General features: G+C 32.8%; 1 protein-coding gene across 1 annotated transcript in view; it reads right to left on the bottom strand.

The window, feature by feature from the left end:
- LOC140434554 (SANT and BTB domain regulator of class switch recombination) overlaps window positions 1-20,150 on the bottom strand; it is a 90,710-nt gene that overhangs the window by 64,189 nt on the left and 6,371 nt on the right. Inside the window, exons 2-4 of the mRNA XM_072522903.1 lie at window positions 10,216-10,366; window positions 7,823-8,492; window positions 5,054-5,320 (exon numbers count right to left, since the gene is read on the bottom strand). Of these exons, the coding sequence (XP_072379004.1) occupies window positions 5,054-5,320; window positions 7,823-8,492; window positions 10,216-10,366 (1,088 nt within the window). The remainder of the gene's footprint in view (window positions 1-5,053; window positions 5,321-7,822; window positions 8,493-10,215; window positions 10,367-20,150) is intronic.

The following is a 20,150-nucleotide window of genomic DNA, read 5'->3' as shown; positions in this document are numbered from 1 at the left end:
CATGACAATGCACGCCCACACGTCGCAAGAATCGTTACCGAGTACCTTCAAGAGGTAAATTTACAAGTTTTGAATTGGCCAGCGCACAGCCCGGACTTTGTAACGTAGATATTTAGCCTACCACATAGGGTATAATTATAGAGGTTTGAAAATTGGGACAGAAGTTACTGGGGTGGATATAGGGCAAGCAAAATAAACGATACTGTGCGAACGGCACTCAGGATTTGTTTGGAGAGCTGGGGTCGTGGATAAGTTGAATGGCAAGGGGTCGGATTGGGGCAACTACAAAAATGAAACAAAGAAGTACTTACATAAATCTCCTGGAACAAATGGACAAACAAAACAACAGGAAGGACCTCTAGCAATTTAAAATGGACGCCGCTTCGAAGTGCCAAATTATAACGATTACAACAAGTAGTTGTAACTATTGAAATAATTATTAGAAATACAAAAATGGTTAGGAGACTTTTCTAAAATAAAAAGACAAAAATGATTTAGAGAAATAAATCAAACATTTATTGTTGTGTCACCACAAACAGTTACAAAAATACAGATGGCACAAAAAACACTATATTAATAGTTACAGAGATTCATACCAAAATAATAAAGAAGAAAAAAGTTACATAATTGTCCTATTCGTTTACAAACTCTGTTGTTACAAAACTAACAAATGCCACTGGGCTATAAACTGTGGCTAATAAAAAATTATTACAAGTAAAAATTGTCTTTTTAAATAAAACTATTCATAATGATTAACCTTTTCTAAAAACAAAACAAGCTAATGTCACAAAAATATGAATCTAGCTGTCATGTCAACATCGAATTTTATAACAGAGAACAATTAAAATGACAGCATAGCAACACCCTAAGATTTACAATATTAAATATCAAAACCTTTTATTTATATTATTTATTATTTAAATTATGAAAGCAATTATTATTTTAATGTTTATTTATTTTTTTTGAAAGTTTAAAACAAAAAAGTTACCTTGGTTGCACTAAATTTCTTTACTTAACATATTTTCTGAGGTCGGAAACTGGATCTATTAAAATTTCTGGAGGTAGATCAGGGATGACGACCAGGGATAAGAAGATGAGGGTGGAAGCTAGCACTGGCTGGAACACAAACCTTGAAAACTGGTCTCCTTTAAAGACTTGAACAGGTACAGCACAATGGCAACATGAGGTTATCTTCAAAAACTGTTGTAAAACGCCATTTCAAATCTCTCATATGAGATATAACACACAACAAAAAAAACAGTGATTACTCGTTCAGAGTTGACACTTTACTTTGAGTAAAAATCACTTTTTCGAATAATTTGCCGGCTTTTCACAAAACTACATAACGACTGTTCCCTTTCACCAAATCTTTCAACCTCACTTAAAACTGGAACTGCACTATTAACTGCCACAATACTACTAAACTTACCTATCTCTGATAACAAAAAAAAACTAAGGAAAAACCATTACGAATTAGAAGGAAAATTCCGACTCCAATAAAACTAAACACGCCTTAATCAGCGGCCGGTCTTACCGAGAGTCAACAATTATATTTCCGGCAAAAACTTCTCAGCGATCTAAATGGATGTTTATTTGAAACGCATATTTCGAGCGGTTTTAATCAAAGAAAATACCAAGGAAATATAAACAACTCTAAAAATGGTTTATTTTACTCGGCGACGTAAAAAGAACGAAATACTATTTGAGTTTTATCTCGTACGATAGGAACAGAGAAACATGGAAAACATTCTTCGTTATTTTAATACATATATGAGGGGATTTCAATTTAATACACATACGAGGGGATTTCAAAATATATATCAAGGAAAATGCAAATACTACAACTTAAATCCAATAGAACATGTTTGGAAACATCTTTACAGAAGGGTGAGATCTGGTAATGTGACGCCAGTTAATCTTCAGGACCTGCAACGGTTGTTAACCGTAGAATGGGATAATATGGATCAAGATTATCTAAGAAGATTAGGGGAACGACGGGTAATAGCGAACAGCGGGTGATTGCGAACATCACAGAATACATGCGTACGTCATCTGTATCATTCCGTTGTAAACTTCATTTCGTGCTTCCTACTAGTCTGCACGTGGTGGCATAGATACACAGTTGCCCCGTATTTGTGATTTTTTTTACAGCGATTGATTTGTTTTTGGTGCTTGCACTACAATTTTAGCAATTCAGAAAATAAGGTATGTACCTAAACACACATGGTTTCATTTAAATTGTTAGAGTTAGTTAACTTACTATTATTTAACCTATAAAATTGTCCTATTACGGAGAAGTTAAATGCATTTATATATGATTGTTTCGTTTCTTCATATTCATTTCCAAATCGGGTAATCACGAACAGATGTTCGCGATTACCCGCCAAGTGTTCGCGTTTACTCCTTTAATAATTTGGCTTAGATTCTTTACATTTTTGCTTTTCTTTTGCTTATTTAACAATTTGTATCTTTTTCAGATGCCTTTTAAAGGGAAACGAAGTATCAACAAATTTTCATGGACTGATGATCAAATGAAAGCTGCTCTAAAGGCAATTGAAGAAAGACGTTATGGCCTAAGGGAAGCTGCACGCCAATTTAATATACCTGTTACAACATTACAAAACAGAGTCTCTAGAGGCTTTTACAAAGGCAGGCTGGGTGCAAACACTCTCTTTTCAAATGAACAGGAAGAAGAAATGAGTCGTCATTTACTAACGTTATCTAAAATATTTTATGGATTAACCCCAATTCAGTTGCGAAAAGAGGCCTTCGCCTATGCAGAGAAATTAAACTTAAAACATAGTTTCAACAGAGAAAAACAAGAAGCAGGTAAAAACTGGTTATATGGATTCATGTCAAGGCATCCTGAGTTGTTTCCGTAAACCTGAAGCAACAAGTCTTAATCGCATTTAAGGTTTCAATAAGGATCAAGTCTCAAGGTTTTATGACAATTTGGGTAAGCTGTACGATGAATACAAGTTTCCACCTACTCGAATATTTAATGTCGATGAGACTGGCATTACAAACTTAAATAGACCTAATCGGATCATTGGACCTAGAGGCCAAAAACAAGTTGGAGCCGTTACAAGTGGAGAAAGAGGCAAGAACGTGACGGTATGCTGTTGTATGAGTGCCAGCGGATCTTTTACACCTCCACTATTCATTTATCCAAGACTGAGAAGAAATCCTGCTTTAGAAAAGGATGGGCCTCCAGGTTCTTTGTACTCCTGTTCAAAAAGCGGTTGGATGAACGAAGAAGTGTTCCTGTTTTGGATTCAACATTTTGCGAAAACCAATAAACCTACAAGAGATGATCCCATTTTACTGGTGCTAGACAATCACTCCAGTCATTGCTCTATTGCAATTTATAATTTTTGCAAAGAAAATGGTATCATTATGCTGTCAATACCTCCACATACCTCGTATCGTCTGCAACCACTAGACGTTAGCTTTTTCTCATCATTGAAGCGAGCATATGACGTTGAATGTGATTCGTTTTTAAAATCTCAACCCTATGAGAAAATTGAAATGTGCCACATAAGCACTTTATTCTCAAAGGCGTATACTAGAGTTGCAAGCATAGACAAAGCTGCAAACGGTTTTGAGAAGACCGGAATTTTTCCATTCAACCGAAATACATTTAATGAAGAAGACTTTTACAGTTCAAACGATAATCAAACTCAACAAAATAATAGCCAAGAAGGTCTTTCACAAACTATTCAAGAAGATTTACTGGAACCCCAACCAGGCCCTTCCAAAGAAAACCAGATATGTGAAAATACCGAAAATGTTTCATTCAGCGATATCTTGCCTTTACCGAAAGAAAAACAAAAGATATCTGTTCCGAAGAAGGGTGGAAGAAAAAAACAATGATCCGAAATATTAACCTCAACGCGTTTGAAATTAGAACTCGAACAAAAGGAGCTTAGAAGGAAACAAAAAATGGAAAAAGAAATTGAAAAACAAAAATTTTTAAAAAAGAAAAATAAAACTGCAAAGAGAAAAGTACTACAATCTTCAAGCGAAGAGGAAGATTCGACATCATATAAAGATGATGAATCTGATGACAATGACGATATTAATACCGACGATTGTAATGAAGGAGAATCTTGTTTAATTTATGGTGAGTTTGGGAAAAGCGAACTTTGGTTCCGTTGCATTATATGTGGTGGATGGGTGCATAAATTATGCAGCGGCTCGGACACACCGGACAACTATAAATGTGATTTTTGTTAATAGGTAATACTGTTATTCATTACCCTTCTCATGTTTATTATTACCCGGGTAACAGCGAACATTTCGTGAAAATTTTTAATTGAGTTTTTTTATTATTAAAATTTTTATTTTTGACTATCCAATAACAAAAATTAACAGCTGTATTACTGTTAGCCACTTTGTAGTGGTTTCCGAGTTTTCAACATTTTTATATTTCAAATAAACAATTATTTTCCTTAAGTGTTCGTAATTACCCGTCGTTCCCTTAATTGGAAGTACTTATGCCACAACATTGTTATAACATCTAGATGTTATAAGAGCTAGAGGAGGCAATACGTCTTACTAAATTATCATTACTTTTGATTTTGATATTTTTTTTATTCAATGCTGTTTGTGCGCTTACTTATGAAAAAAATTAAATAAAACCTTTGTTTTTTGTACATTCTGCATTTTTCTTTTAATACTTGTTACGTAATTAAAAGACAAAAAAAACAACAGTAAAAAATCCATGTTTTAAATTATTTTTAATACAAAATTTGCAGTTTCATAGTTGATGCGATACTTTTTTGGCGGAGTGTGTATATATATCTTATATATATATATATATATATATATATATATATATATATATATATATATATATATATATATATATATATATAATTATAGCAATGTTTACTAACTCGGAGTCTCAGGAATATGCTAGTAAATTCATTATAGAACTAGATCAGAAGTTTCAACATACTCGTATTATGCATAAATAATATAGATACGGATTAAAAAAAATAGTCTGTCTAAAGAATAATGTCTCAACTATGGATAAGTAAATTTTGTTTACCTTATATGTAAACTAATAATACTCCCATCTGGTTGAAGTCGCATGCAAGGTGGAACGCATGGAATTTTGGATGCCACATCTGGTGTAATTAGCAGCTGACATTTTTCACAACGAAACACTTTTGCCAGAGAACACCAGTGTCCCCTAACACTTTCGGGTTCTGGTTCCGCTAGAGACTGTATTAATTTTGTAAACAGTCGAGCCTGTATCTTATCTTTCTTGTCTTTAATAGCTTCCACTTCGACATTGGTATACATTGCAGCTAGTCTGAAAGGTAACCACATAAAAATAAAATAAACACATATTCTATTGCTTATCTGAAAATATGAAAATTAATTACGATATTGAATCTTCGCTACAAAGTGCAAAGTTATATTACAGTTTTGTAAACTAGAGTTCCAGAAAAAAAAGATCGAAAAAAAGTACCCATTTTTATGCGTAAAATGTTGAGAAGACACATAAATAACATCATGAGAACTAATAAGTGAGAGATTTATTCATAAAATTAAACCTTTACATATAATAACGATGTAATAGTGGGGAAGAAGTAATTAACGGTAAGGGAACCAAATTAGTAGATCAAGTCAGAGGGAAGATGATAATATTGGGGGATTTTAACGCTCGAATAGGCAATCAAGTAATACTCGGCATTAAACAAAAACACAACGAGAATGTTAAAAACGAAAATAGAGAACTGATGATCAACTTCTGCACGAATAACGAACTAAGAATAAACAACACATTTTTTGACCACAAAGACCAACACAAATATACATTTAATATCACCCGTGGACAAAGATCTATGATAGATTATGTTATAACCAAAAGATATATACATCCATCGAAAATAATCGACGTAAGATACCTCAACTCAGTAGATGTAGGTAGCGACCATAGCATAGTATTATGTAAAATAAGAATCATCCTGAAATACTTCCCACCCAAGAAAGCGGCGCCAACACAAACAAAAATCAAAGTCGAAGGACTAAATACGGAATCCACATAACATAATTAACGTAGCAACAGAATCACTTGGAGAGAGGAAAGTAACGAACACTAACATATCATAAAAGAAAACACCATGGTTTAGAGACGAAGTGAAGACAAAATGCGAAGAAAAGAAGAAAGCCTTTTTACAATACAGAACACAACAAGCACAACAGGCATACCACTATAAACGAATCAGAAATGAAACGAATACTTTAGTTAGACAAATAAAAAAGGAACACTGGCAGAGTTTCTCAAAACAGATGGAACACGATTTCTACGGAACACAAAAAGAAATATGGAGAATGATCAGAGGACAAAGAAAAGAAATGAACGAACTAATAAAAACGAAACACATTCAGAAGGAAACACGGGTAGACTACTTTCGATTTCTATTTGCTAAAGGTGACGATAATGAACCACCAACACTAGAGGTGACGACAAACGAAAAAATAAATATTGAGGAGGAAGAGGTAAAGGAAGCATTAAGGAAATTAAAAAATAGAAAATTACCAGGAGAGGACAGGATACCGAACGAACTCCTAAAGTACGGATGCCCAGATCTGCCCAAACAACTATTAAAACTAATCCAAAAAATAATAGAACAAAACAGAATTCCTCAAGAATGGAGATCAAGTATCCTAATACCTCTCTTCAAAAATGGAGACAAATCGGACCCGGAAAATTACAGAGAAATTAATTTATTATACACAACACTAAAATTAACAACCAAAGTGATAACAAATAAACTGAATGAAATTAAAACACTAACAGAAGAACAACAAGGTTTTAGGTCGGGAGGATCATGCACCGACGCTATATTTATAATAAGTCAAGTGCAAGTGAAATCATTAGAATACAACAAACCGACATATCTATGTTTCGTGGACCTTACGAAGGCATTTGATCGGGTCAAATTAAAAGACATTATCCACTTACTGTACGCAAGAGAGATACCTCTAGGAATAATCAAAACGATCGAAAATATCTACCAAAACAACACAATAAAAGTATAGGTAGAAGAAGAACTAACCGACCCTATTGAAGCTGGCAATGGGATAAGACAGGGAGATTCCCTGAGTTCTCTATTGTTCAACCTGATTATGGATGAAATAATAAAAAAAGTAAGAACTAAAAAAGGACACCAAATGGAAAAAAAGCAACTTAAAATAATCTGCTATGCAGACGACGCAATACTACTCTCTCAAAGTGAAAACGATTTACAACGTATGCTACATCAATTTAATATAACCGCCAGAAAATTTAACATGTTAATTTTCCCAAAAAAGACAAAATGCATGGTTACGACAGCAAATTTACTAAGATGTAAATTGGAGCTGGAAGGTCAGACAATAGAACATGTGGAGTTTAAATATCTAGGCATCACATTATCTAGCCACGGAAAGCTCGTAACCCTTGGAAAAATCGACGGTAAGACACTATGGGGCAGAGCTATAAGTACAGATATACATCGGAAATGCACGATAGAGAACACCAAGGACTGGGTAAAAAACAGAAGAGTAGAATGGAACGATCATATAAGCCAAAAGACAACAAATAGAGTAGTAAGGACGGCTAGAGACGTTTCGCCAATAGGAAGACGATCAACGATGGAACGACAACTTACTGGAAGCACATTGAAAAACAGACAAAACCTTAACTACTAGATATATTTGAAAGTCGGGATTTACAGCCAACAGCAATATTTTTTGGCAATTTCAAAAATAAAGGAAATTAGATCAAGCCTAGAACTAACAACGTTTACTACAATCTAATACGTACCTGATAAGTACAGATTCATTTAGACACGATAGATTTGTATTGGTTTTTAAAATATCATTCATGTGTTCATGACAAAATAACAAACAGTCTTCTAATAAAGATTCCATTTCAAGAAAAGCTGCTGATACTAGTATAGGAATAACATAATTAGATTCCAGCTGTGGCCATTCCGATTCCGGCAGAGTATCTTTCTTGATCCACTGCATAAGCCATTCAAAAATACCAATATCGCAGTGGACAGATATATCCATATCTTCCAAACGCTGACCTTGGGTTACTGATGCGAAATAACCCATTTTGGAAATTAGCAAATTTTGATTGCAGTAAAATGTCTTTTTGGCTGATTTTAGCTCGTCGCACACATGGATTTCAACTTCCGAGTCGGGTTTAATAACGGGAAGCGATTTAATAATAGTATCACTAGATCTTCTTCTTGCCATGTTTTTTTCATTGGGGGGTATGGTAGTAGTGGAAGAGTGAGAAGTTACAGGTCTATCACCCTTGTCGTTAAGCTTTATGGAGACCAAACTCTTTTTTGAATTGTTTTGTTGAACTAAATATGGAAGTACCGAGTCCAGAAGTCCTTCGGAAACAACTTCGCTCAGTTTTCTTTTCAGAGGTTCGCAATCTCCGGCACTTAAAGAAGTGGTACTTTTTCTTCTACATATTTCTAAAAATAAATTATTACTTAAGTCTACTTTACATTATTACTTCAGTACAATTAACATTTATTTTTATTTTTGTATCCAATTATTATATGCTTGAATATTTTTGATATTGGTCTCAAAGGATTTTTGTTTTCTGTTTGAAATTCTCACAAAAATAGTCATTAAATACTTATCTATTGAAAAGATTGTTTCTATGCTTTTTAAGTCACGTAAAAACACAACAGTGAAATAGTCGAAAAATGGTTGTCGTAGAAGATACAAGTTCTTGTAGCTTCTTATCTCTCGTGTAAGATTAGAAAGTTTTAAATAAAATCTCGGTGCACACGTAAGACATACCTGTTAAAACATTGATGTCAACTAAACAAAATTTAGATATTAGTTTATTTTTGGAACAAAATAAAGTTAGTCTTAACTGTATACTCAACTGGTTTGTTTCATTTATAAGTTTTAACAACGACAACGAGAACAGTAGAAAAATGGTCGACGTAGATGAGACAAATTTCTCATCTCTCGTGAAAGCCTTGAATATTTTAAAGAAAATCTTGGTGTGCCAGCACAACATCAAAACAGGGTCGATAAATGATGTTTGAAGAAGACACTAGAAGCTCTCGTAGTGTCTTACAAGTACATACTTGTATCTCGACTTAGAAAGTTTGAAAGAACACTGGGTGCGCTAGTACCAATAACATTTGTTACTTGAGCTTATATAATATTCAAAAATGGAAAAAAAGTATTTTTCAAGTATGTAAACAATTTTTTCATCTAAAAAGAGAAGCATAGGGAGGGGTATAATGTCATGGTTGCGCAACCTGAGAGAGTGGTACGGATGTACATCAAATGAACTTTTCAGAGCAGCCGTCTCAAAAGTCCGAATAGCTATGATGATTGCCGACTTCCCCCGCGGAGATGGCACTTAAAAAAGAAGAAGAAATTGACGGGCGCCTCCGTGACTTGAAATTCATGCTTGTAGTTGAAAATTCTGAGGGTGATGTTTGTGCCTGATAATATCAAATTCTTATTGTTTTTTTATTTACTAGTTGCATTATTTTAAAATAATCTTTTTGGAAACTGATTTCCGGAGAATAATTCGACAGACTGGTATGCGTTCCAGGTTACCGAGGAATATACGGCAATGACAGATCCGATACACTTGCCAGAAGAGCATTAGCTACAAATATTTCGGTCCAGAGTGTGAGTGCTAAAAAGCATCGTCCGCAACCGGAAAAAAGGCTGGATCCGAAGTCAACATAACTTTCATTCTGAATATATATCCGGTCACGCATATGGTAAAATTTATGTTGGACGGACATGTGCTAATATGGCTGAAGTGCTGCGGAAAATAAGTAAGAATCAGCCCAGACTCCTAAGAGGCTTCCTCACTGGACATGCACCAGTCGAGGGACACCTATATACAATGACACTGATCTTCATCTCGTTCAGTCGATACCCAAATTAGTTACAAAATCTCATACAACAGAACTATTTTTTGATTGCCAGTGTAGTAAATTACACATGTTTCGGTGTGCAAATTTTAGGATGAAAACTATTATACTAAGTGTTACAACCTTTATAACGGCTATCATATTAGTAATGAATTGTTAAATGAAGAAGGATGTGCACTTTTATCGGTAAAAAATAAATACTTAATAAAATAATTTTCTCAAAATAAAAAACAGAGTAGAGAAGATAAAATATATTTCTTTTGAAAATTATAAAAAAAATCACCTTTTTTGTCATCTGGCATAGTGGCATCTACAACTGTTTGGCAGCTAATACTATTTTGGTTAAGTAACATTAGAGTCTCTTTTCTTTTTAACCATTCCACTGCGTCTGACATGCCATTTGCAGTCAAAATATTTTCAATGCTATCTTGAACCTAAAATTTTAATATAAGTTTGATTTGATTACTTAAGCGTCACCGAACCACGACATCTTATTTCTCACGATATTATTACTCCATTGGCTGACTGGATTAACTCACACACATTTCAAAGCCGCAGATGCACTTTATATTTTATACTGTTTCGTTTGAAATATTTCTCTGTATTTAATATTGGCTATATAGTTATAAATCTAAGATCCAACTGCAGGATCACTACGTACATAACATAGTTAATCAAACTCACATTTGTACATATATTTAAAATTTGGAGAATATATTGATAATAGGTTGCCAGTCAAAAAGTGGTCGAAAATATAATTCAATTAATAGTACAGCTTATTTCAAATCGAGTGGCGAGCCTTTCCACGAAATAGTTAATCGCGCAGACAATAGAATATTTATGATCAGACCCATGCAGTGGCATTGCAATATTAAACAAATTAAATTATTTGAAATCGCACTAATTACAAAATTATTACTCACTTAAATAATAAATGGGGTTTAATTGTACACAGATTGTTTTATAGATACCAAACTTTTTGTTTGTTATAATACCATTTTTAATAATTGATACTCTATAAAATTTGGTAAAAGTTAATTTCTAATTTAGTATCAGTAATCTTAAAACCGTAATTATAAAGTCATTATTAATGACTCCTTAACGACTCGTTAAGGACATACAAAGAACTGATAAGAATTATTTCCGAGAATTTCTAGTCACTGGATTTCAAACGAGTTCGTAATTTAGTCTCATTAATGTTGTTGAGTCTCAACAATAAAGGTGCTACCACGCGTATTAGAACTATTTTGTAGAATGGAGATGGTTAAGTGTAGTACGAGCAAACAGAGTAAACAGAAGCTACTGGAGTATCTTTACGTACAGTAAAAAGGATCATTCAACAAGCGAGTATGTTAATAAACGCAGAATCAAATAATACACTAAAATTTCCAGCTACAACACTTGCTAAAAGGAAAGCAACCGTGACAGACTTGAGGGAGTATAACAAACAGTTCATTAGAAATACCATTCATCGTTTTAATGAGACTGAACGTTGTCGTGTATCATTGAAGCTTTTGCAGAAAAGGCTTGAAGAGTTGTACGAGTGGACTGGAAGTGTGAGTTCTCTCTATAGAATTGTGAAATATTTGGGATTTAAATGAAAGAAAACGAAAGATAGTCGACGTTTAATAATTGAACGGAATGATATTCTTGCTCTACGCATTAAATATTTGGACAACATTAAATATTACAGAAGCGAAGGTAAGTTAATTGTATATAAGTTGATGAAACCTATGTACATGCAGGACACACTACGCCAAATAGCTGGACAGATGACAGTGGCAAAGGATTGTTCAAAAACATTTCAAAAGGAAGTAGGTTGGTTATCGTACATGGTGGTGGGGAGATGGATTTCATACAGAATGCCCTTTTGATTTTCAAGTCAGGAGCTAAGACAGGAGATTATGATGATGATATGAATTCAGAAAATTATGAAAAATGAATGAAAGAACAGTTAATCCCTAATTTTCCTGTTGGATCTGTTGTTGTTACTGATAATGCGTCATATCATAATGTACAAATTAATAAAACACCCACCAGTAATTCTAAAAAAATGGATATGATATCTTGGTTGACAGAAAAAAATTTACCATTTGTAACGTCAATGTTAAAACCGCAATTGTATGAAATCATCAAACGACACAAACAAGATCATATTCAATATAAATTTGACAAAGAGCTGCAAGAATGTGGACATGTTTCTTTCAAACTACCGGCATATCATCTAGACTTGAACCCTATAGAAATGGTTTGGGCGCAAATAAAAAATGAAGTTGCAAAACAAAACGTTTATTTTAAGTTAGAAGACGTAAAAGTGTTGGTGGAACAGGAATTTGCTAGAGTAACTGTAAATAACTGGAAGAAAGTGTGTGATCATGTTGTCAAGGTTGAAGTATTTGGAAAGTGAACGTAGCCTAGATATAATTACTGAAGAATTAAGGGTTGATTTAAATGATTCTAGTGACGACGACAGTGCATCTGATTATGAAAGTGAATAATATAATTTAACATTACGATGTACCTATGTAATCTATGTGAATATAAGTTTTCCAAACTGTCCTGTATGTATATATTATTTTTTTACTCTATTACAATCATTTCGTATATTCTTCTATTTAACTTTGTGACGTTTAAGTGAGTAATAATATAAATAATAAAGATTTTAAAGTTAAAACAATCTTTCTATTAATTAATATTTATTAATACTGTAATCTGTAATATGTATCTATGATTTCACATACAGACAATATATGTATGTGATATATTATAATAATATGTATTAAAATGTAGTACAATATTGTCAAAAATATAATCTAATATCATTGTTTAATAAATTGTGTGTACCTATCTTTAACAATTTGATTTAAATTATAAGTATTTTTTGGAACGCCACTGCTTTGTTTGGTGAGGCTTTACTGTTCCTAGAAATTTCCGCCACTACATTTGAAACATACTCTACCTAATTAATTTTTTAACAAAAATTTTATTTCGTTCATTTATTTTTTAAATATAATACGCTGCTTATGACGTATATGCATGTTTTTTATATCAAATTAAAGCTAAATTTTTCTTAATATGATGATTTAAGATTGTCTGAGAAAAAATGGTCGCAAATTAGGATTGCCAGCTGTTAAAAACTCGAACTATTAAAGATAAAGTAAAATAGAGTTCGCGCGCAACGAGACTGGTTTGACAGGTGATAATATGTATACATATTATTATATATCTATCGACGCATGCTTTAGAATCTCGCACAACTGACACTTTAAACCAGTAGCGTTGTGCGCTAGTTATCTTTTATTTTATCCTTGATACCTCGCGTTTTAAGCTGGCAACCCTTATTTGCGACTATTTTTTCTTAGGCAACCTTATTTCATCATATTAAGAAAAAAATTAGCTTTAATTGGATATAAAAAAAAAACGTGCAGATATGGCATGAGCAGTAGAGACTCCTAATTTTAAATGTATGTAAAAATGTGAGTTTGATTAACTACGTTATGAATGTAGTGATCCTGTAGTGGCATCTTAGGGCACGTTCATAACGGAGACTATCGCATCGTATCCTTGCCTAGATCATAGCACTGACAGTGATCGCTCGCATTTAAAATAAAATGCATTTATTTTACCTGGCGATCGATACGATGGTCGGGGCGAGGGTCGGTTGTCGGCGCTTCGTAGTCTCGATCGTAGAGTACTAGGGTCGAGGGTCGAAAAAATACTAAGCGGGAATACTATGGTCTAAGTCTATTATCCGATACATGGCTCGAGACTGGCGCTTTGACAGTGAACGCTGGCATTTTTAAAATAATGCATTTATTTTACCTGGCGATGATAATATGATACTATCCTATGAATGGTCCGAGCGAGGGTCGACACCCCGTTATGAGCACACACTTAGACTACTACTTCCAAGTCTGTCTGGTGAACTCTGGGAAATGCAAGGCGGACAATATATGTAGCTAAAGCTAAGTAAGAAAACTTCAACAGAAAATTATGTAGAAAGTAAAGGAAAATCTATCTTACTATACTTTTCCAGGATAATCAACGTCGATGGATTCCTGAAGCACATAGCCCTGAGGCACGGACGAACAAATGCTAGTAAATTCAAAACCGAACTAGAAGTCATACATTATTCAGAACATTGTACCAAAACACTCTTAAGTAATCCCTCAAGTGACCAACGTGAAGTTCATGATAGAAAAGCAACTCTTATTGATACTGAATAAATTGTTTGTTGGATACAGAGATATCTCATAACCATTTTTAAATTACGTGTTATTTGTGTTAGAAGGTACACCAATATTTTGTTAAGACAAAACTTATGTGAATGAGAATTACACAGTGGGCTAAATGTGATAGGCTACAAACGTTTACCTAATCTTCACGGTAGGCTTTTTGTAATGATTATCTACAGAATTATACCTATAAAAAGGTTCCTATCGGTAAGGATTCCTAATAATAACACATATTGGAAGTGACAACAGGTTTCTAGAAGGTGGTTCTTTATTATTTTAATGATTCAATGTAATCTCTAAAAAACAGGATACGACCATGAAGATATGAACAGTAATTTTTTTGAAAAATATTTTCAGCAGATGATAGAACTGTTACCAAAAGGTTCGGTTGTAAATATTGGATAACGCCAGTTATTATTCCCGTGAAATTGAACGTCTGCCAAACCTGTCTTGGAATAAAGAGGACATATTTAATTGGCTAACAGAGAGAAACATTAGTTTTCCATAAAAATACGTAAAAATTGAATTACTACAAATTGAAAAATTAATTCATCAGCTACATTGTAACAGTCGTTACTTTTATTACAATTTGTATTTAAATAATAAACAATTTATATGAAAATAATTTCAGAGATGTAGTATGGGTTGCCTAACTTTAAGTGTTCATTTGCCCATTAAGTGTGTATTGTTAATAATTTAAGTTGTCACTCTGTTCTAATTTGGTACCATTGCGAACCAAAAGAGATGACAGGAGATTAAGGGAGGTGGAAATTGGCTCTTCTTGGTTAATTAACTGTGAATTAAAATTCACTTTTGATCTATAGTTTGAAGTGGTACATACACAGGTGGCAGTTAGCGAAAGAAAATCCAATTAATGCATAGAATTTCCTTCACTTCAAGAAGTTAAATATTCTAAGTATAACCGTAACCAATTTAATTGACGGTATTTTCGCAAACTCGGGAGGTGAAGTGAGATTTCTAGCACGGAATTGATTAGCTATCTGGTAAATAATAATTTTTTATATTATAAACATTAGAGTATTTTATCTATATCCTATTATTCAGATTCATTATTTCATATTTTAATATAGTATTTTGTCCAAGGCCATTATATTTTTACTCTATGTGAAGCAAGGTCACGCTACATCCGATTGGATGGGTTTTTTTTATCTACCATAATTATCTTTTTGCTCCGGTTTCTTATGCTGAAAGAAACTTTCCTCACTTCTTCTTTGATTTCTTTTTATCAATATTGAGATTAGAAGTAACGGGGAATTGTTTTCAGCCACCTACCATGGAATTATAAATTTCCCTCAGAACATCCGAGGGAGAGTACCACTTCAACTCTATTAGAATCAGGGTCATTGGGACAAGCCAGGGAGTATTGTCTACTCCACCCTCATTTTTTCTCCAGCCTGCACCTAGAGGTAGGGCAGGACAGCCATCATCGAACTAAGCCAATTAGCACCAGCTCCGTGCTAATTTCGGACCTCAAGGAGGACTTCGCTGGGACACCGAAACCATTCGGGAGTATCCTTCCAGACAGCTGTAGGAGGACAGTTGGTTTTTAATTCAGAACTATATATATATATATATATATATATATATATATATATATATATATATATATATATATATATATATATATATATATATATCTTGTTTCACCAGTTCTAGTTTTTTTTTATAACATATATATATATTAATTAATATAACTCCCCTTGGTGTAAGGTATCGGTAAGTTTGAGCTCAAATTCTGCCCAGAGATTATCTTCCATTGTTTTTTTGTATTAACCATTTATTTCATTATTAACTTTAATTATTTTATTATTTGTTTAGTTAACTAATTTTTTATATTTCATCTTGCGTTATTAACTCCGGTTATTATCCCTTCAGGATAATATACCGTTTCAATTGTTTAACTTGGCTTGTTCCCATTTATATATATTATTTTTGTTTGTATGTGCATTTAGAGTTGTTTAACAATATTGTTGGTCATATTGTAGGTTAGTATGATATAGTTACTTGGCTATACGTTATCCCAACGTTAGCATTATTTTGTTTAAGGTTGTTTTTAACCTAGATGTAGGTTGTACACTCTATATCAGAGTTATTCTGTCTAGTTTTCAACTTTTTATTATAGTTGTTTTCAACCTTTTTTTTTTAAAATATTATATTGTGAAATTTTCATATACTTTTTGGTAACTTAGAGATTGTCAGAATCTAAGAAGTTATATTTAATAAACTTGAATTTGTTTTGCATATAATTTTTTTTATTAATATTTCCTTACCTTTTTACATTTACAGCGTTTTTGTTTATTAAATCAACTTTAATTAATATTAGCAGTATACGATACCTGGAAGAGTGACTGTTACTCTTTTTAGAGTATTATCCCTCTTCTGGCGCCCTCAATTTGTTTTCTTTGTTAATTTTCATTATATCTATTTATTTTTCATATCTTCTTTTCTATCCATCATACATATTTTCCTGATTTACTGTCTTTAAAAGGCATGCAAATTGGCCGTATCCATCCTTGAGTTTCTAGTGGTCATTCTCTTGCCTACATTGCTAGCCTAGCCACATTCCGTTCAATATTTTTTTTTCATACTTCTTTACTTAATTGTTATCTATTTTATCCCATATATATAGACCACTCTTCTTATACCTCTCTCCTCCTACACACCCCAGTATTTTGGTACATCGGCGTCCCAACGCGGTGCCTTTTCTAAGTTTTTGGTTTTAAGACAGTAGCTTTTAGCTGATTTTTTTTTCCTTACTTGAATTTTTGTATTTTTGCTTTTTTCTTTTTTTTTTTTACTCATATTATTGCTGATTTATTCTATCTTTAAATTTTTTATTAATACTAAACAGGTATACTTATACTGCTGTATTGATTTATTAGTTTTATTTATTAGATTTATTAGTTATTAATATTTTGAGACCTCAGTGATAGGTTATAGTAGTACAACTTACATTCTAGGTTGAATTTTGTATTTTTATTGAGAACTTATATTTACTTACTTACCTACACATACTTATATCGTATATTATATAAACTTTTATTCCTACAGCCAACAGTATTATACTTATAGGTACTATTAATTGTTGCATATATATTAATATTTGGTTTAGAATAGTTATAATTTACATATAACTAGAAATTATTTTGAGTATTTTAGTAAGATAACTAAGGTGTTTATTTGATTATATATATATTATTTTTGCTGGCTATTTTGATCTTGGTGGTGTGTTGCTAATAACTTGGCCACATTTTTTTTTCACAAATCTGTCCCGAAATTAACTACTAATCATGAAACGTTTAATCCGCCTGTTTTAAGTGATCACAGATGGTCAACTACCAATTCTTCTTTACCCAGTAGCGTTAAACACAATTCTAATGATTACAGTAGTGAAATAGTTCCATTATCAGTATCAACTTTTAGGTTTGTTGATGATGATGATATGTCTATGGTTGTACCATATAATATTTATAACCAATCAAATACTTTAGATTTGCGATTCTTTGTTGGCGATAGAGTTTTAAAGAGAAACTTTGTAAAATCAAGTAAAGAGGATGCTATTTCGGCAAAATTTTGCCAGAAATACATTCCGTGTACGGTTGTAAGGGTAATATCTCCTTTGGTACATGAATTAAGGGACAATTCGTATAACAAACGAATTGGTCAATTTCATGTAAAGGATTTACTGCCTGATAACACCATCGACGAGGTTAGTTCTTCATCCTCAGAAGAAGACTAACTTAACACTTTCGTTTAAGCTAATCTCTTTCTCTGTTTGTCTTTAGCTTATTTTGATTATATTTTGCATTTTAGTCTAAGATTTTCTTAATCACCAGATAACGTAGGTACACCGCTATTTTTTGTATCTTTTGGCATTGGTTAATGACTTCTATAACTTATTAGATAATTAGTATGTATGACGTATCCATTTTTTTGTATTATAAATGATGCCCTTTATAATGAATTAATATTCTTAAGTACTAATTTTCCCAGGAGAAATACTCCTTTTAACCTCTTATGATACTAGGGTTGTTTAGTATATATTTACATATTTAGATTTATACTTATAGTTAATCCTATTACTGATAAGGAACTATGGAACTATGTTGTTACACTACTGGATCATATATTGTGTGTTATATCTTTGATATTTGATTCCTTAGTATTTGTTTTGATATATTTGTTCAATATTTGCCAATTTGGAAAGATGTTGTGATTTTTTTTATCTTTGGTCTGCTTTATTCTCACTTGTCACGAAAATCTTAAATACTCTACAATAATTTATGTCCTGATTCCATATACAGGATGGTTCTGGAATTAGTTTGGAATTTTGAAGTAGGTAAGGATGGCCGGCGTCCTTCTTATTTCTTCTTATTTATTCTTCTGAATTTTCTGTCAATGAATCTGTCAATACTCAGCTTTAGTGAATACGTGGGTTCGAGATTGTTGCTCAGCAACTGATCACTGCTGCTCAATTAGGTTCGTACTATATGTGTTTATTGCAGAGTAGGCAGATGTTTATGCCTCATAATATTTCTGGTCAGGAAATGCTCGCGACATGTCCTAACCATTCTTGTGTGATTGTCCAAATATTCCAGTTACCTTTTCACAACTTGATAGGGAAGTTTAATTAGTTCATATTAGTTATCTTACTTCAGGTTATGTTTTTTTTCTTTAACTATCCCTACACATTTCAAGTTAGTCATTTTCATTATTTAAGAGTTTAGACAAATGAGTTGTCCTCTTAGTGTAATCCCACTTCTTCCCTTAGGCATAAATTGCTGTTTAGATGTAGGACTATTCCCGGATAATTCCATGCTGCGAGAACTTGTTATAAATCCACAGTTTTGTTCAAAATTGGTTGCTTGTTCTCGACATATTTTTTTTCTATCGTTAGTAATGGTATTATAGGAAAAGTCCACCACTTATATTTTCTTAGGATTTCTATTGGAATTTTATCGGTGTCTGGTTATTCTCATACATCTGTTGTAGCCACATGCTATAGTTAGCGAATACCAGCACACTCAAAATTTATTTAGCCTCTGAATTCCTTTAGTCCATTTTAGATTTTAGACTTTAGGTATTTATCTTTATCTTTGGTTTAGTTCAGTTACATATTACATTACTTAGTCTGAATAAGTGTGACGATGCTGCTTCACACTTTAGGAAATTTTGCTTTATTGTAATTACTTAGTTGGCATTGGCTCATATTACCGGATGAGGGTAAGAGCTAATTTAGTTATTAGCATTAGTGAGAATTGGCCCTTTCCTGATCGTTCTTCTTTGGATATGCTCTATTTATAAATCTGGTGTCCATCGATAGTCCGATTTTGGATTCAGTGTCTGATTCCTCACTTATTTGGTTTATTTGGTTATGTAGGTTCGTATCACCAGATGTGGGTGTACGTAGACCTCATTTAGTTTTGAGATTTAGTATTGGTGTGAATGGGTCCATAAATCTTCCTGGTCGTTCTTCTTTGGATATGCTTTTATGAATCTGGTGTCCATTGATAGTCTGACTTTGGATTAAGCGTCCTATTTCACATTTATGTTGATTATTACGTCTTTGATATACTTTGGTATGTTTACGATTTAGATTACTATTTGTGTTATTTGGTTTGGTGAGAATTGCTCCATAAATCTTCCTGATTGTTCTTCTCTGGATATATTACTATGAATCTGGTGTCCATTGTTAGTTCAATTTTGGATTAAGTGTTCAGTTCTTAACCTATTTAGTTTATGATTTCTTTGATCTTAGTTAGTATATCTCCGGGTGAGATATTGTTTGAATTGGCTCATACATTTGCCTGGTTGTTCGTCCTTGGATATACTTAGTCTTATAAATCTGATGTCCATGGATAGTTCAATTTTGGATTTAGTGCCCAATTCGACATTTATTTGTCAGCAAGAATTTAGTTGGTATATTTAGTTAATATTTGGCTTTTAAGCATATTGTCGATTG

Source organism: Diabrotica undecimpunctata, chromosome 2, assembly GCF_040954645.1.
Source record: "Diabrotica undecimpunctata isolate CICGRU chromosome 2, icDiaUnde3, whole genome shotgun sequence".
In the NCBI taxonomy this organism is placed as follows: Eukaryota; Metazoa; Arthropoda; class Insecta; order Coleoptera; family Chrysomelidae; genus Diabrotica; species Diabrotica undecimpunctata.
This window is presented reverse-complemented; position numbering and strand designations above follow the sequence as displayed.